At 36.9% G+C, this 17,361-nt stretch overlaps 1 protein-coding gene across 1 annotated transcript in view; it reads left to right on the forward strand.

Annotated features, from left to right (window-relative positions):
• The window catches only part of BAZ2B (bromodomain adjacent to zinc finger domain 2B), an 85,620-nt gene that overhangs the window by 64,774 nt on the left and 3,485 nt on the right, over positions 1–17,361 (forward strand). Inside the window, exons 24-33 of the mRNA XM_086466056.1 lie at positions 2,359–2,602; positions 4,603–4,665; positions 5,879–6,023; positions 8,860–9,521; positions 10,091–10,367; positions 10,552–10,707; positions 11,168–11,328; positions 12,227–12,537; positions 12,924–13,059; positions 15,494–15,640. Coding sequence (XP_086322182.1) covers positions 2,359–2,602; positions 4,603–4,665; positions 5,879–6,023; positions 8,860–9,521; positions 10,091–10,367; positions 10,552–10,707; positions 11,168–11,328; positions 12,227–12,537; positions 12,924–13,059; positions 15,494–15,640 — 2,302 coding nt within the window. The remainder of the gene's footprint in view (positions 1–2,358; positions 2,603–4,602; positions 4,666–5,878; positions 6,024–8,859; positions 9,522–10,090; positions 10,368–10,551; positions 10,708–11,167; positions 11,329–12,226; positions 12,538–12,923; positions 13,060–15,493; positions 15,641–17,361) is intronic.

Genomic DNA, 17,361 nt, shown 5'->3' on the forward strand with positions numbered 1-17,361 from the left:
ACTGCACCCTGAGTTTGGGTGGGAGGTGGTAGTGCTGATTTGGGAAGCTTCCATTTTTTTGTGAATATGCTGAAGTATGTTAAAAGTGCATTAAAAGTGCGATGTTAAGAAATTCTTTGCCTTGCTGCTACTTAATAGGCATGAAAATTAAGTCAAAAGGTGAATTTTCCTTCTGTGCTCTGGTAAAGATTACAGATCAGATTAGAGCAGCCTTAAATCAAAGGTCTGATTATCTGATGGGCCACTTGCTCTTTTTATAGGTCAGTAAACTTTATATCAACAGTGCAGGTGTCATTTTGGTATATACCTGAAAGTGAGTAAGATGAAACAGTTTTCTAAGTGAAGGTTTTCTTCTCTCAGTGAGCCATATGTCTAGGTAGCAACAGAAAATTATGCTATCTCTTCAGGTACCTGAACATTTCATAAGTTATGCTTTCTTTGATTTCTGCTTCTACACTACTTCAGACACAGACTCCTGCCTTCTTATGCTTATGGTGCTGTTAGGAGAGCATCTTTGATTCATTTCCATCCTTATAATTTGTAGCATCATGCAGGCTTCCTTTAGTGCGTGACAACACTTTATTTCTATTTTTGATTTCAGCAAAAGTAGCCTTTTTTTGCTGCTTCTCATTTCTTTTAGGTATATGAAAGAGGTGTTTGCTGGTGATTGATCTTCCTGCCAGCTTTATTATTGATTTGTCTTCAAGATTATCTTAGTCTAACTTGTCTCTAAAATTGTCCAGTCATGCAGCAGTCAATCCAGTCATTGACTAGTGGCTTTGTTTGATAGTTAATTCCTTTGTACGGGCAGGAACTTCCAGTCCAGATGAAGAGAATTTCATGGTTTGAAGTTGTCTTCATAAAAAGGAATTTTTTTTTTCTAAAAACCTTCACTCCGTGGAGGCCTGAGTAGTATTGGTACTCAATGAGACTAAGGCTTTTTGCACCAGACCTGAAAACGTTACTTGCTTCCAAATTCATTGGGAAGCTTGAGAAATTTTTTTATCAAAAAATATTTCAAATCATTAAAATAGCTAAATATCCATTTGTATCGCAAAAATAAAAAGTGTAAAACTTTCTGAATTCTCCAGTGGATTAATTCCTGCGTTTAAAAAAAAAAAAAATCCAAAACCCACCACACACAAAAATCAACACCCAACTGTTTTCAAGCAAACAGAAGTCCCCTTGATGATTTCTTGCTAATGGTCTTTTTAAAAAGTGCTGCTACCAGTTGAGCAGTGACAGCTTCATTTAAATCTGTGCTGTTGAGTACTGGCTTTGTTATCAGTGTTTTAGAAGGCTGATGCATCTGTCAGTGTGCCCAGAAGCTGGTACCTCTACAACACTCATACTTGTAGCCACTTGCTGTATGGAATATTGTTTTGTAGGATGGGAAGAGAGAGAAGTATGACAAGGAAAAATTACGTACTGGTAATTGTGTTTGTCGTTACCGTTCTACTTTTCCCATCCTACCTTCTTCAGTCATCTCTTAAAAAAATCTTTGTCTTTTCTACACGTGTTTATGAATCTCTTCTGAGTCAGTTGCATTTTTGGTCTGCATTAGAAGGGAGTCGTTAGGCCTGGCTATTTATACCTCCTGTGATTCAGCATGTTTGCCTGCTAGCTCCCTGGTAGGTGGAACTATAATTTCTGCTGTGTGGAATCTTGTCTTATAGGGTTTTTATAGAAGAAGAAGGTCTACTACAACCATAATTACTGGTATGTAAGTTTCCATTTTCTTTCATAAAAGGAAAAATGAGAGTTTGATTGAGTAATCTCCTAGTAGTTTAGGTAGCTAAGATTTCTCAGAAAAGAAAGTATGTCCTAGCTGAAGGACTGAAGTCAAATAATAATATATAATAAATTAAAAATGCTTAAAAATCTGAAATGAAAAAGAAAAAGTTAAACCAACCTTGCTGTCGCCATGCGAATGTGAATAATTTCATACCTCCAACTGAGAATTTTTGCCAGCCCCTCCCCTTCAGACACAGGTATTTTATGATCATATTCTTAAATGCATGAAACAGAAGATAAAGATGTTGAAATGGATCTTTATTCTAATTGTCTTTCCTGACTTTTCAGAATCTCTCTTGTATTTCATTTCTTCAAAATAGTTACGCAATAAAATTCACCTAGGAGAAACTAGTTCATAACTGAATAAGAGGCTTAAGACTTTTATAACCTTAATTTTTCTTGTTGATTAATGGCAAGAAATATTGAGAAAATGCAATGTCATATTAGAACAGAAGAGCTAATTTGAATCTAAAGTGTATGATTTACTTTGAGTCACCTAGGAAGAAAGGTATGTTGGTGCTACAGCCATACTCCATAATTTCAACCCTTGTCATATGTTTCAAGGCTTAGAATCATTCATGCCAAGAAAACTGGCAAAAGAGATGCTACAGGAGGTGGTGATGTAGGAGAGGAACAGCACTCTTTGGAAACACCAACACCAGGCCGCAAACGCAGACGAAAGGCAGGGGACAGTGATTACGATGATGACGACGATGATGACAGTGATGATCAGGCAGATGAGGATGAAGAGGATGAAGAGGACAAAGAAGATAAAAAAGGAAAGAAGGCAGAAGTTTGTGAGGATGAGGTGGGAGATTTTAACTAAGTTAAAACTAAGAATTAACTAAGTTAAAACTTGTTTTCCTTCTGTTTCTGTGCAATATGGTACTGCTTCCCCAAAATCTCACAATAAAAAGGAAAGAAGAATAACTTCCCTCCAATATTTTTAAATTTTTGGAGTAAGTTTATTTTCTGGAGTATTTTTTTTTCTTTTCTTTTTTTTTTATAGCTATCTTAATAGGGTTTGGTGGGGGTTTTTGGTTGGTTGGTTTGGTTTGGTTTAGGTTTGGTGGGGTTTTTTTTTTGGTTGGGTTGTTTTGTTTTGGTTTTTTATTTCCTGCTTACTTGTTTTGATTTAGTCTTAATTTTTCTGAAATTCTGAAGGATTGTACCAGATCCAGAGAATTGCAGCTTTGCTAGCGAATGAGCCTAACTGTAATTTTCTTTTAGGGGAGAATAAAGATTATTTATTAGTTAACAAAATAATAAAGAAGTGTAAAGTTATATTTAACGTTATATGTTGCAAAGCTTGCCTGTGACCTTCCTGTGTGTTTTTTTCATAACTTTTCTAGGGTGGTCACTGCCTGACTGTATTTGATCACAAGATGATAAATATTACTAGTCAATATCAGCTAAGATACAGGGAGGATTACTGAAACATTTTTAGCATGTTGAGCTGAATCGTATCTAAAACAGTAAAAAGGTTTTTTTACTGGAAGTGCCACAGGCCTGTAAGATTCACTGTAGAACTCTCGAATTCTCTACTAGATGAAACCTGATAAAGACAAGCAGTATCGATTACTACATTTTAGCACACTAGGTGTTGCACTGTTTGCCAGAAAGCGATCTATTTGTGCAAGGTTATTGAAGTTCAGAGTAAGGTTTTATGGGTGCTGTGGATATGGCCACTTGAGCAATGCGTGTGTACAACGTACGTGACCTCAAATCTTTGCAAACACTCTTCATTAGAAACCCGGATAGTTTCTAGGGTAGGATCAGCCCTTTGTGCTTTTATTCTGGATTTATTTCAAGTAGTAAAACATGTATGAATTTGAGAGCATACCTTAGAGGCATAGCAGCATAGCACAAAATTCTTACAAATTAATACTTCGGAATTAAAAATAAGTAGTACTTAGGTATCTGATCTCACATCCATCCCTTAATCTTTTTCCTTTAGTACAAGCTCCTGTTTTGGCGCAGTGGGCATTGCATAGACAAAAGTCCTGTAACTCCTGTAGAGAGATTAATATGTTAACAGAAGTTCCATTGCATTCGTGCTATATGTGGTATTTCAGAAGGCTTCACTCTGGTATATTTTTACAGAGCCAGGAAATACAAGACCAGTATCCTACGGTGCAGGTGATTGGGAGCTCCTAGGATATTGGTTGTATTCTTTTGGAAACTTACTGCTATGCCCAGAGACTTTCTTGAACTAAATTAAAACTCTCTTTATGGAAATGACTTTCATTTTTAAACTGTGTCAAGAAGGGAACCCTGCACTTAATCGTGTGTGCATTCCTCTTCAAAAATCAGCAAGATTGATACTGGAACTTTTATAGCAGACCTACAATTTGTTGTAAACATTGAAGTAAAATGGAAGTGTGCACTGATGAAGAACTGATAAGATTTCGTCAAATTCCATTATTTCATGCATGAAAAACACTTAGAAATTAATTTGAATATCCAAAAAGCTTCCTAGAAATGAAGATTAAATTCTGTAGTCTTAAGTGTTCATGCACAAACTGAATTATTTCTTCCAGTAAAAGAATGTTTTCAGTGCACATTTGGCCACAAGCTTTCTCCTTCATGTGCCTCTGGGTTGGTTTGAAAAGGTTCAGGATAGATCTTTTTCCAGTTGTGTTGTTCCTAGTCAAATATATTGAACAAGCACAAAATTTGAACTTTTTTACCCTTAGAATTTGCTTCTATGTTTTCTGTTACATCTTTTTACTGTAATGTTAGTAAGACATGGTAGCATGATTTTATGCTGAAATAAATTTGGTGTGACAGTATATTTGGTGATTACAGGATGATGGAGACCAGACAGCAAGTGTTGAAGAACTAGAGAAGCAGATTGAAAAACTGACAAAGGTGAGAGGTTGTTTGTCTTTGTTACACTACAAATTTGATCACTGGATATCATGGGTTAGAATGTTAACTATCGTTTTCAGTGCTCTAACTTAATATAACTTGAAATAAGGATAAGCTTTTGTTTCATGAAAATATGAACGATGCTACTGTTCATGACACCTGAATTGTGAGTTCAGTCAAGCAGCTCTAAGCCAATATGACTCAAAAGATAGTTAGAAAGCTGTTGATAATATATTTGCACATCTCAGAATAAAAAGTAATATAATTTTTATCTGGGCCTAATATATATATACTTCAGTTTGTTGATGTTAGAAAATGATGATAAATTTTGTGTACGAGAAGCAATGACTTTTCCATTTTACAAACGATTGCAGTTCTCATTCCCTCCTGCCGCTGGCTAACTTCTGCAGCTGTGTTCCAAGCCAATACAGAGAGCTGTCTTTGCTTCAGTTTTTGAACGGAAAAACAATGGAATAGGAAGAGAACCGTAAATGAGAAAGATAGAATGCTGTAGATAATACTCATGGCCCACGTTTTTATTCTTTGTATTAGAAAATTCATCCTTTAAGACTTTACCTCTTGGTTTCTCTCACGTTCCAAATTGCAGTAAGTTAGTAGTCCAGAAATGCATCTGTCTTCCAGCAGTGTCAATTTAGCAGAGGAAGAATTGAATAAATAAACTCAAATTCTTGTTGGCCCCCTCAGAGAACAGTTTGTGTTCAAATACAGGATTTATTTTCAGACATTATTGTTCTCATTCTTTTATGAAGCAGTTAAAATATCTCATTCATTTCCCATCAGGAGCTGCAGTAGTAGCTATCTTCAGTGCTCTGTTTACCATTTGCTCTTACTGTATAATTGATAGGATTTCAGCTGTTCTTGTGCAATGAAATCTTTGGTCCTATTGTTCTCTGAGTCAGTTTAAAAAGAAAGGACCTACCATTGCAAAATGTGTTTTTAAAGGAAGACTGATAGACTTAACCTGAACTAGAAAGGGATTGAATTGATTTTCTTTTCAAAGGGAGCTCTGTAAGTAAAACCATCAAGGTGGCAACTGTGAGTAGAATATCGCAAACGAACACACAGAATCTCTTAAGAGAGCCTTCTCATGTGACCCTTGAACTTCTACTCAGTCTGGCAGCCAGTAGATGTTTTCTGTTATAACTAATTTTTTTCCCCTGTTGACTTACAATGCTTTCCCTTTTTAAAACAGCAACAAAGCCAGTACAGAAAGAAGTTATTTGAAGCCTCACACTGTTTGCGTTCAATGATGTTTGGTCAAGATCGTTACAGGCGCCGATACTGGATTCTCCCCCAGTGTGGTGGTATTTTTGTGGAAGGCATGGAAAGTGGTGAAGGTGAGAAACATAAAGGAATAACGTCACACCAAGGCATGCTATGCCAAGATATACTGCCCATCTCTGTAGGCTATAATGTTGTGCAGCAAGGTCTTTAGGCTTCACCTTCAACCAGAGGCTAAACAGGCTACTGTTAGTAGACCTCTCTATTCACACGGTGCTCTCTGGTACTTTCTGGTTATGAAATATCAGTCAGTATTTTTCAAAGTGAGGATTAGTATTTTGGAAGTTTTCAGTCGTTACAGTTCTATATGTTTTGCTTTTACAGATTTATCTATGTGAGATATTTTTTGGCTCTTTTTGAACTATTTCACATTTCCCTATGGCAGTGAACTCTGCATATGAAAACTAGGATGACCATAGAAAGCAAAAAAATTCCTTTTCATGTTCAGTTTTTACGTTTTGTGTAAATACACAGACTGTTCTGTGCTTTGAGATTTGATATGTGTCTGCAAAAATATGAAAACTTTTCACACAGCGAAGTACTGTATTTTCTAATCAACAATATGATACAGTCTCTGTATTTTACCAACTGATCTTTCTTCCAATCCAGCAAATGCTGAAGTTTTTTTTGCTAAAATTAAAATGTAATTTTGTGGTTGTGACAGTTGTATGCTGTGATCGAATTTATCACACACTTTAGATGGGTTAGATGCAGAAAATAGGTATTAATCTAACCTTTTTGTGTTACTAGAATTTTTAATTAGAAGCCTTCATTTTGATCACAGAAAAATCCTTTCTAATTCTGATACAGATGAAGCAAACCCCCATTAATCTCACAATTTCCCCCCCTAAAAATAACAACAAAAAAAATCTCTGATACACATCAGAATTGCATGATCTCATGAGGATTGCATCATTCTGGAAGAGCTATTTAATGAAAGTAACTGTAACATTAAAGCATGGTATGAAATGTGACCCCTGTTTTGGCCCCAAAAATAAGCCATAGAACTTTTCCTAAATCTAATTTTGATCTTAAAGTTACCTTTCTAAAATGGGTAGCATAAAAAATAATTTCTCTGTGTCTCCTGTTCTGCATTATTTTATGCTCTGTGTTAGGAACTGTTTTGCACATGAGTAGCTGAGTACAGAAGGTAAACTGTCATATGCTGTACTGCTTGCATTTCTTTTGTTCACTGCATTTTATTTATTGTATTTTAACCAGATGAGTCCTCAATTGCTTCGTAAACTTGTACACAAAGAAAAATCATTGAAATACACCTACCTGTCTTAAAGACAGTAAAAACAAACGAAAAAAAACACATGAAAGTTTTAGCCAAGAACTGTAGAGCAAACCTGTATTTTTTAAATTATTGTCTTAATGAAAGTTTATCTCCCTGAATAGCGTAATGGACAATGTTCTTAAATTCTCAACTTCTTCCTCTTCCCCTCAGCTCTTAGTTTGCTGTTTCAGTAAATTCTATAGTTTATCCACTCCTGATTCCTTTATCTAAACATTGGAAATGTGAGACACAAACTGTTGAATGATCTGTCCATTTAAAAAATACCTCTTCCCTCTTTGTGTAGTCATTTTGGTTCTTATGCTGATCCTCAAGTTGTTTATATCTTGACATACACCATAGCTGTGGACACATTTTGAAGTTTTAATGGCAGGGGATATTATTTTCTTTAATGGATTATCTTTGTAGAAATTATGATTTTCCAGAATGAGCAAGTAAACTTTTGTGGATGTTCTGGCCATAAATCATAAGCAAGACCTTTCGTCTATTTACGATTGCAGTATCTGATGGAAATAATTTAAGAAGTTGGAATGTTGGATTTTCTACTTCCCCCCCTTTTCCTGACATTTTTCCATCCCATTTTATACTTTTTAAGACTTTTCATCTAAGCTGATACATCAGTGTAAGTGTAGAAGAGACATCATAGAATCACAGACTGGTTTGGCTTGGAAGGGACCTCAAAGATCATCCAGTTCCAACCCCCCTGCCATGGCAGGGACACCTCCTACTAGGCCAGGTTGCTCAAGGCTTCATCCAGCCTGGCCTTGAGCACTGCCGGGGATGGAGCATCCACGACTTAGGAGAGCAAAGAGGACAGAAAAATGTTGTTCCTTCTCATAAAAGATAGATATTTTGCACCTCATATGTTGAAGAAGCTGGTTTTTGCAATGAACTTCTGCTTGTTGTACTTTAAATTGCTCAGATGCAATCAGACAGCATAGCTTCTGTCTGCCTAGCTGTGTGTAGAGTCCCAGTCGTCACGGGGGTGGCTTTTGAAAGAGTTTTAAACTTTAAATAACGTTGACATTGTTTCACAAAGTTGTTAATGATTTTTAAAGAAAGAGGTAAAATATTTAATGTTGTGTTTCAATATTTGGGGAATATTTGATTTCACAGAGGGAATTTTGGTCCTCCTTTTTTGTTGTTGGCTGTGAGTTTAATGAAATCGTCTTTTGTAAAAATAAGCTTTAGGGCCGTAAACATTGTACCCTCTTGATATAAACAGGAATTTTTTCCATAAAGCATGGAGAGTCCTGCAAAAAAGAAAGCTGCCAAAAATTTGTCCCTTTCAAAGACTTTATACTGGCAAACAGCTTCATATATACATGCATCTTAAGGGAGAATACTACAGCAGGTTAACTATGTTGAGGTTATTTTTCCTTCAGGTGCTTAGCAGGGTTTAAATCTGGGTGCACAGAAGCTTGTTTCCTTCTGCAAAGTGTTCTGTAATGTGAGAAATGATTTCATTAAAAAAAGAGGAAAAGACATTGTGATCTAGCCAAAAATGAAGTAATTTTTTATTTAACTATGATGATAAAAATGGTCTGAATTAGTTGGTCTGTTATATTCCATCTATGTTTCTTGTACATTTTTAGGCCTAGAAGAAATTGCAAAAGAAAAGGAGAAGTTAAAAAAGGTGGAAAGCATGCATATCAAAGAAGAATTTGAGACAGAAGAAAAATTACACTGCTTAAATACAGTTCACTGTGAGCAAAAGGAAGATCTGAAAGAAAAGGACAACACTAATTTGTTTTTACAAAAGCCCGGGTCATTTTCAAAACTAAGCAAACTGTTAGAGGTAGCAAAAATGCCACCTGAATCTGACATTATGTCCCCAAAACCTAACGGCAGTGCAGGAAATGGCTGTACGTTATCTTACCCAAGTAACTCAAAAAACTCCCTCTGCAGTCTTCAGCCCACTGTATCACAAAGCAGCATTGAGAAGTCTGATTCTAACAATCTTTTCAGTCCTAATGCAAGTGGGACAGGAAAGTTTTACAGTTCTCCACTAATTCCAAATGACCAGTTGTTAAAGACTCTTACTGAAAAGAGCAGACAGTGGTTCAGCCTTTTACCGAGAGTACCCTGTGATGACATGTCTGTTACCCATATAGATACACTGGCTACTACAACTTCACTTGCTCCTCAGTCACATCCACCATCAAAGTCACCTTCACCTGTTCCATCACCACTTCTGGGCTCAACCTCTGCACAGAGTCCAATGGGATTAAGTCCTTTTGCATTGTCACCACTGCAGGTAAATAAATGAATTTTTGAATAGTCTGAATTTGCTGTGCTTATGTGGGCAGAATTTTGGTTTAGAAAAATTGTTTCACAGAAGTGGCATCATTATATCTTCATTTCTTCATTTTTTTTCCTGTTTCTAAGTGTTAATAACTAATTCCATGTTACAGATGTTTTATAATACCAGAAGGTTTTTTGATAAAAAATTATTAGGATAGGTAAAATTAGGTATGCCAGTGTATGATATTTTTGTACGTGTATTTCAGTAATTTAATTTGGCTTTTAGGAGGTTGGCCCAGTGGTATTAAATGAAAATAAATAAGTGAAATAAATAAAAACTGCTTCTCAGAAATTTGACATATCACACCCTCACTTTAAAAGCTGTTTTTTAAGCGTTAGCAGAGCCCCAATAAGGAGTATTACAGCTTAGTTCACCTTAGTTTTTCTTAAACTAGTCAAAGAACGGAGCAAAGGCCTCCTTTATGTTTTGATTATTGTTTGACAAGCAGCATGCCACTTGTAACTCTGTTTTCTTGGTTTATAAAGGTAGTTGTGCTTGTGTTAACAATATGTTCTGTGTAGCAGATGAAGACTGGACTGCCTGTAATGGGACTTCAGTTTTGTGGGTGGCCTACAGGAGTTCTTACTTCGAACGTTCCGTTTTCATCTCCTTTACCTGCTCTTGGATCAGGGTTGGGATTGTCAGAAGTGAATGGTAACTCATTCTTGGCATCTAGTGTTCCTGCAAGTAAAAGCGAATCAGCAGCACTACAGACTGAAAAAATAGCTTCTGCCCCTTCTACAGCAGTTGAAGTGGCCAAGCCAGTAGATTATCCTAACCCAAAACCTATACCGGAAGGTAAGTATAATACAACAATACGATGGATCTATGTGAAGGACAATGTCTACGTGCCACTATGACATTACAATTTATTTCTTTTTATCATTTGCCTATTGAATTTGGCTAGATGATTTTTGTAAACTGATTGTGTGTGATCGCGTAAAAATGCCTGCAAAGTGTTTATACGTTTGTCTCAATTTAGAAATGCAGTATGGGTGGTGGAGGATTACTGATCCGGAGGACCTAAAATCTTTGCTTAAAGTGCTGCATCTCAGGGGAATAAGAGAAAAGGCCTTACAAAAGCAAATACAGAAACACATGGATTATATCACTCTGGCCTGCATCAAAAATAAGGATGGTATGTGATGGATATTTACATTATGCATGGTGGTGGGGCGTAAGATGACTGGCATAGAGTTCTGTGAGATGTGTTTAGATAGAGAGTTAGAGTAGTGGCTGGAGAAAAAAAGGTAAAGGACTCGTCTATAGTTGCCTTTTCACTAGCCTTACTCTGGAAGGTTACAGGATTGGAGAAATCCCATTTAATATAAACTGCTGTAGTGGCATAAATGTCAGTAACCTTTTTAAGCTCTTTCCATCTCTAACACTCTAGCTCAGCCTCTCCTTCCCCTTCTTGCCTTTAAATTGCAAATTTGAAAGCCTGCAGAGTTTGTTGTCCATATTTGGTATCTTAAGAGTAGTACACTTTTGCAACAGTTCTTCAGTATTGGACTGGAGTGACACGTGAATCAGCTTGAATTTACTCAGAGAAGTTATAATACTAATTAAAATAATAAAAATGTGATTCTCAAATACAGTTGCAATTATTGATATCAATGAAAATGAAGATAACCAGGTAACTCGGGATGTTGTGGAAAACTGGTCAGTAGAAGAACAAGCAATGGAGATGGATCTTGCTATTCTTCAGCAGGTGGAAGATCTAGAGAGGAGAGTTGCATCAGCTAGTTTACAAGTTAAGGTAAAACCACCTTTTAGTAAAATGTATCTTTAAAATAAATGGTAAGAATTTGAAGTAGATAGTAGCAGTCCTTTTGCTGTTGGTAAGTGCCTTCCTATTCCATCTCTAATGGTCTGCAAATGAAACAAATCCACTCCAGCAGTATCATGGATATTTGTGTTTGAAGCATTTTATTGCAGTGAAATCTTCAGCTGAACAGCAGTTCCTGGAGAGTATTCTTGCACACTGTGTAGTTCCCTACGCATTTTGTTAACCTTATATGAATGCAAAGGTTTTATTTGGTATAGACTGCTTAATGATAGCGAGTTTTGCCACAGTTCTGCCTCACTTGGATGATTGTTGCTGTTAATGCTTTCAGAAAAGCCTAATACTTCGCTCGAGTATTGTAGAGTCACAGAGAACGTGTGATGGTTGTGAGTGTGAAAGAATTAAGAATTCACTGGCTGTTGTTACAATTTGGAATTTTTCCAAGGTGGGTGTAAGGATATCAAATTGCATATGTTTGGTTATAGTACAGATGTCGTTTTTGGGATCCAGCTTGTTCTAGGGGTCGACGTTATTTCTGTGTGACCAATTGATACTGTCTGCTGAACCTGTTGGACAGATATAGATCTATTCTGGTATTTCGGCCGGTAGAACAGGGTACTGCAAAAGGAGATAAGAAAGCAGACTGTTGCAGAAAGGTCCCTTCAGAAAGTCTGGTAATGCTTGTGTTTTTTGATTAATTATTTTAGTTCTCTGGATATTTTGGAAACTGTCTCTACAGATGGATTACAAGTAACCAAGATCTACTGGAAACAGCGCTTCAGTTACTTAGTTTGATTCCATAAAACAGTTCCTCTGTTACGCACTAAGTTAACAGCAACCAATAAATGCACAAACCTTTCTATTAACATAGGGTTGGCTGTGTCCTGAACCGGCATCAGAGAGAGACGACTTGGTATATCGTGAACATAAGTCAATTACTAGATTGCACAAGAAGCACGATGGAGATTGTGCTGGAGGTGGAGAAGGCAATACCAGCTCTCTAGAGCGGAAGAGTGACAACCCTCTAGATATAGCTGTAACCAGGCTTGCTGACTTGGAGCGGAACATAGAGCGAAGGTATCTGAAGAGCCCCTTAAGTACCACCATTCAGATCAAACTGGATAATGTGGGCACAGTTACTGTCCCTGCTCCTGCACCATCCATTAGTGGTGATGGTGACGGGTAGGTTATTGAGATTAACTTGAAAAATTATTGTGCTTCTTTGCTAATTGGAGCCTATTTTCTTATTGCCTGTTATCTATGTACTTTCTTGTATGTCTGTGATCCATATGGATCATGTTATTCTGCATGGTGCTTTGTAAAGATATTTTTTGTTATGTTTGTTGATAATCTTGCAAAGTTATCTTACATTTAACTGGTTGTGACTAAGCTTTGAGGCACGTAGCCACAGTCTGTGCACTACATGAAATTTAGTTGCTTAAACCTTATACTTATTGGCTGTGTATGTTTTGTCATTGCTTGGCTTTCAATGTGATAATGATTGTTCCACATTTAAACATAAGCAAACACGGATGTGACCTACTTAATTTCTATATATTTCAATGCAGAACTGAAGAGGATATTGCTCCAGGGCTAAGGGTATGGAGAAGGGCATTGTCAGAAGCGCGCAGTGCTGCACAGGTAGCTCTGTGCATTCAGCAGTTACAGAAATCAATAGCATGGGAAAAATCTATTATGAAAGTTGTAAGTGGTTTTAATTTTTTTTTTTAAAATACTATAGCTAAACTATTTTTCCTCTGTCTTATTTTCCCACTTTAAGCAGTTTAAAATACCATGGTTAATAATGCATTTCTTACTACTGCGTGTAAAACTTTAAATACAGTTAAACTGTCCATTGTGCACAGATAAATATAAGCCTAATGGAAAAGATTGTCTCTTGCTTGCCAAATTCGGCATCCTGACGTTTCTAAGATAAAAAGCCCCTGTAATGGGTTGCTTTATTTAAGACGGTAATTACTCTGTGTTGTTAACATTTAGATAAAAAAAGAGTAATTTCTGGCTCTATCTGATGGAAGATACTCTATCTGATGAATATTTCTGATCTCATCCGTGACATAAGCTTTGTGGAGGTTCAGCATCACATATCCCAATTTAAGGACTTCATTTTTCAGAAAGTTGAGATGCTCCAAACGTGTGGCTTCTTTGCATGCACACTTCTCACAACTGAACATACAAATTGGGCAAGTGTGTGAGCAAATAGCCTGAAATACCTGTTTCCTTGTAGACTTAACAAGTAGATCTGTGTTAAAGGCAGCATGCAAAATGCATGTGTCAAAATTTGCATGGACCTTTGAACCTCCAGTTTCTGAAAACAAAACTATTACTACAGCAATAGTGATTATGATGGGATTAAGTATCACATTAAGTATGGCCAGTGCTATGTAGTGGATAGCAAAGGTGATTCTTTTATTAGTGGTCTTTTACCCAATTTTTTTAATTTCTGCCAGTCCTACGCAGTTTCTAATTATGTCTGGACAATTAAAGGATGATTTAAATAAAAACTATAGAATCATAGAATTATTAAGGTTGGAAAAGACCTCTAAGATCATCAAGTCTGTTCCAATGTTTGACCACTCTTTCAGTGAAGAAATTTTCCCTCATGTCCAATCTAAAGCTCCCCTGACACAACTTGAGGCCATTTCCTCTCGTCCTGTCGCTTGTTACTTTGGAGAAGAGACTGACCCCCACCTCACCACAACCCCCTCTCAGGCAGTTGCAGAGAGCGGTGAGGTCTCCCCTCAGCCTCTTCTTCTCCAGGCTGAACAACCCCAGTTCCCTCAGCCGCTCCCCATCAGACCTGTTCTCCAGACCCCTCATCAGCTCTGCTCCCCTTCTTTGGACACGCTCCAGCACCTCAATGCCCTCTTGCAGTGAGGGGCCCAAAACTGCACCCAGCATTCGAGGGGCAGCCTCACCAGTTGCCCAGTCCAGGGGCACGATCACCTCCCTGCTCCTGCTGGCCACACCATGGCTGACACAGGCCAGGATGCTGTTGGCCGCCTTGCCCACCCGGGCACACAGCCAGCTCACCTTCAGCCGACTGCCGACCAGCACCCCCAGCTCCTTTCCCGCTGGGCGCTTTCCAGCCACTCCTCCCCAGCCTGTAGCACTGCATGGGGTTGGTGTGACCCAAGGGCAGGACCCGGCACTTGGACTGTTGAACCTCATGGCATTGGCCTCAGCCCATCGTTCCAGCCTGTCCAGGTCCCTCTGCAGAGCTTTCCTGCCCTCGGGCAGGTTAACACTCCCACCCAATGTAGTGTCATGTGCTGTGTCAGATTGAGTTTATATAGCTATAAATTTAAAGCTATATCTTTAGAGCAAAAAGTCTACGAATTTTAGTAGGAGCATCTGAAAAGGCATTTGAATATTTCAAGATGTAGTAATTTATTATCCAGAAAAAAATGCATAGTATCTTTCTCAATTTGATTGAAATGGTCTATGTGTATAATTACACAGTAAATGTCGGTATTTGGTGAAAACACGTGGAGGTCTTTTAAGTTCCTGAAAAAGAAGTCCAGATATAGGAGAGTATCAGAATCACACAATGTATGTAAGAAAATTGACAGTACATTTAGGTATTTTTAGTTAGTGTGAATTTTAGGAAGTGCTAGGATTATTTGTGTTGCCTTACTGAATTTGTTCGTGGCGGGTTTTGGATCAGATCCTTACTGATTATTATTTGAAAATACTGTCATAAAATCTAAATTATTTTTATGAAATACTAACTTACATATGCAGTAGGAGCATAAATGAAGAGAAGATTACTAAGGTAGTATGTGTGGGCCAAGTGATTTTCATGGGTATAAGATACCTTTACTTCTTGTGGACATTAATGAAATATAAAAAGCATTCATAGCTTTCTGTGCTGTAGGACACCTATCTTACAATGAATGACTTTTCAAATGTGTTCCCAAGTGTAGCCTTTATATTAGTTCCTCCCATACTGCATATATTCTTTTACAAATGTGATCATTAGTAGACTCTGATCATGGTAAAATGAAAGGAAAATAATTTTGAGAGTGAATTTGTGTGTTTGGAGGGGAAGGGTAATTCAAGTACTTCCTGTGCTTCAAATTTTAAAAATTGAATTAAAGCCATTTTCCATGTATTATAGTACTGCCAAATTTGTCGAAAGGGAGATAATGAGGAACTGCTGCTCCTTTGTGATGGCTGCGATAAAGGCTGTCATACCTACTGCCACAGACCCAAGATCACTACCATACCAGATGGTGACTGGTTTTGTCCTGCTTGCATAGCAAAGGTAATACTAACCATAAAGGTGAAGGGACTTGTAGCGGCCTTTTTACACATGGTAGAGTTACAGGTCTACCAGTGCTTTTTTCAATGAAAATATTGGTCTATATGTTTTATGTCAGGGTGCCATTAAATAATTAATGGTTTTATTTAACATGGATTTTAGTGGCAGTAAAGGTTACAGTTTTATTTATTTTAAACTATTTTTCTTTAATGTAAGTACAGAATTTTCTTGCTGATTCAATACTGCAGTTTTTTATTTCTCTTCTAGAATTTTCTTCAGTATTTGTTTTTCGAGCTTCATTGTTAAGTGTTGACAGACCAATGTCTTAGATTCTGTTTGAAAAGAAAAATTTGAGAAAATACTTAGTAAATATTTTTTGTCATTTTTGTACAGCATATTTTAGTTTTACTTTTTTGATATACAGTACCTTTGAGAGAGAGGCTATGTATGTTTCCTATGTGAGGTTTGGGGTTTTTTCCCCTCCCAAGAAAAACAGTCTAAATAAAACTTTAGGATAGTTCTATTCAAGTGACTGAATTAGCAGTTAGTATTGTTTAAAAGTCCACAACTTTCACATCCCTAGTTAGTCCTAAAATTAAATGTGTTTTTTGCTGACCTTGTTTTCTACCATTACGTGTGAATACTGTAACTGAAGAAGTAGCTTTACAGTAAATACTCAGGTTTGTATTTTCTTTGGGTATTGTCAATGTGATCCTTTTTTTTCTGTGCATCTTTCACAAAGTAATAAGGAAGACAAACTTTTTTAAATGATTACGTGCAATAGAAGTAATAAAAACAGGTTACTGTTGAGAATCAATTGTGTAGTAGTTTATAAGAGGTAACTTTTGTCATTATCATGGTTATATCACAACTTGTTATCAAGATAGAAATTACCCTGTCATGCTATAACTTCTCATGATGTTCTGCACCCTGTTATGTCAACCCCTGCCCCCAGCTACTGGACTTAGTACAGGAAGACTTTTCTTTCTCAGGTTTTTTTCCATCCCAAATTTGGCTGAAAAGCTGGAGATCTAAAGGTAGCAGAAGTTAAAGGTGAAATTCCAGTAGAACTTTAGAACATGTTGAATATTGATTCAAAATTCTGCAAAACATAGAAACAGTTTTGTTGAAGACTAGGTATAAACTATGCCGTCCTAATTTAACTCAGCTTTAATTTTTTTTCTTGTCTAAAACAATAAAAATGGCAGGTGCCATTCCCACCTACTCAGAATTAACATTCACAGAACATCTCAAAGTCAGGCCTTAGGTGGTGACAGTTGATCTTTTCTCATTGCCTTACATTGTGTTTTTAACTAAGTGGCTGAAAATCAACATTCCTCTTCAATTGCCATGTGAACAGACCATACTTGACTTTCTGTCCTTGGACCAAGGACATAATCATCATATAGAGTAGTGTTAAGACAGTACAATTATTTACAAATCCTTCTAGTGTTCTGTGTTAAGCAAAGGGAATTCTATATACAGCATATATTTTTCCGCATTCATGCATGTATTCATCATTTGATTTGTACAAACTGGCTTACGTTTTTCACCATGGTAGTTACAATCAGTGCCAAATGCTCAAGAAGGTTATTTATGACATTCATGGAATAAAGGAATTGTGTTGTAGTGATTTTGTAGTAGGTAGGAAAATCTGAGTATTTTTAATTCTGAAAAAATATATTATAAAAATACAGGTTTAGACAACTTTAAAACCAAATAGT

The sequence above is a fragment of the Leptosomus discolor genome, chromosome 5, assembly GCF_034619465.1.
Source record: "Leptosomus discolor isolate bLepDis1 chromosome 5, bLepDis1.hap2, whole genome shotgun sequence".
NCBI classification, from domain to species: Eukaryota; Metazoa; Chordata; class Aves; order Leptosomiformes; family Leptosomidae; genus Leptosomus; species Leptosomus discolor.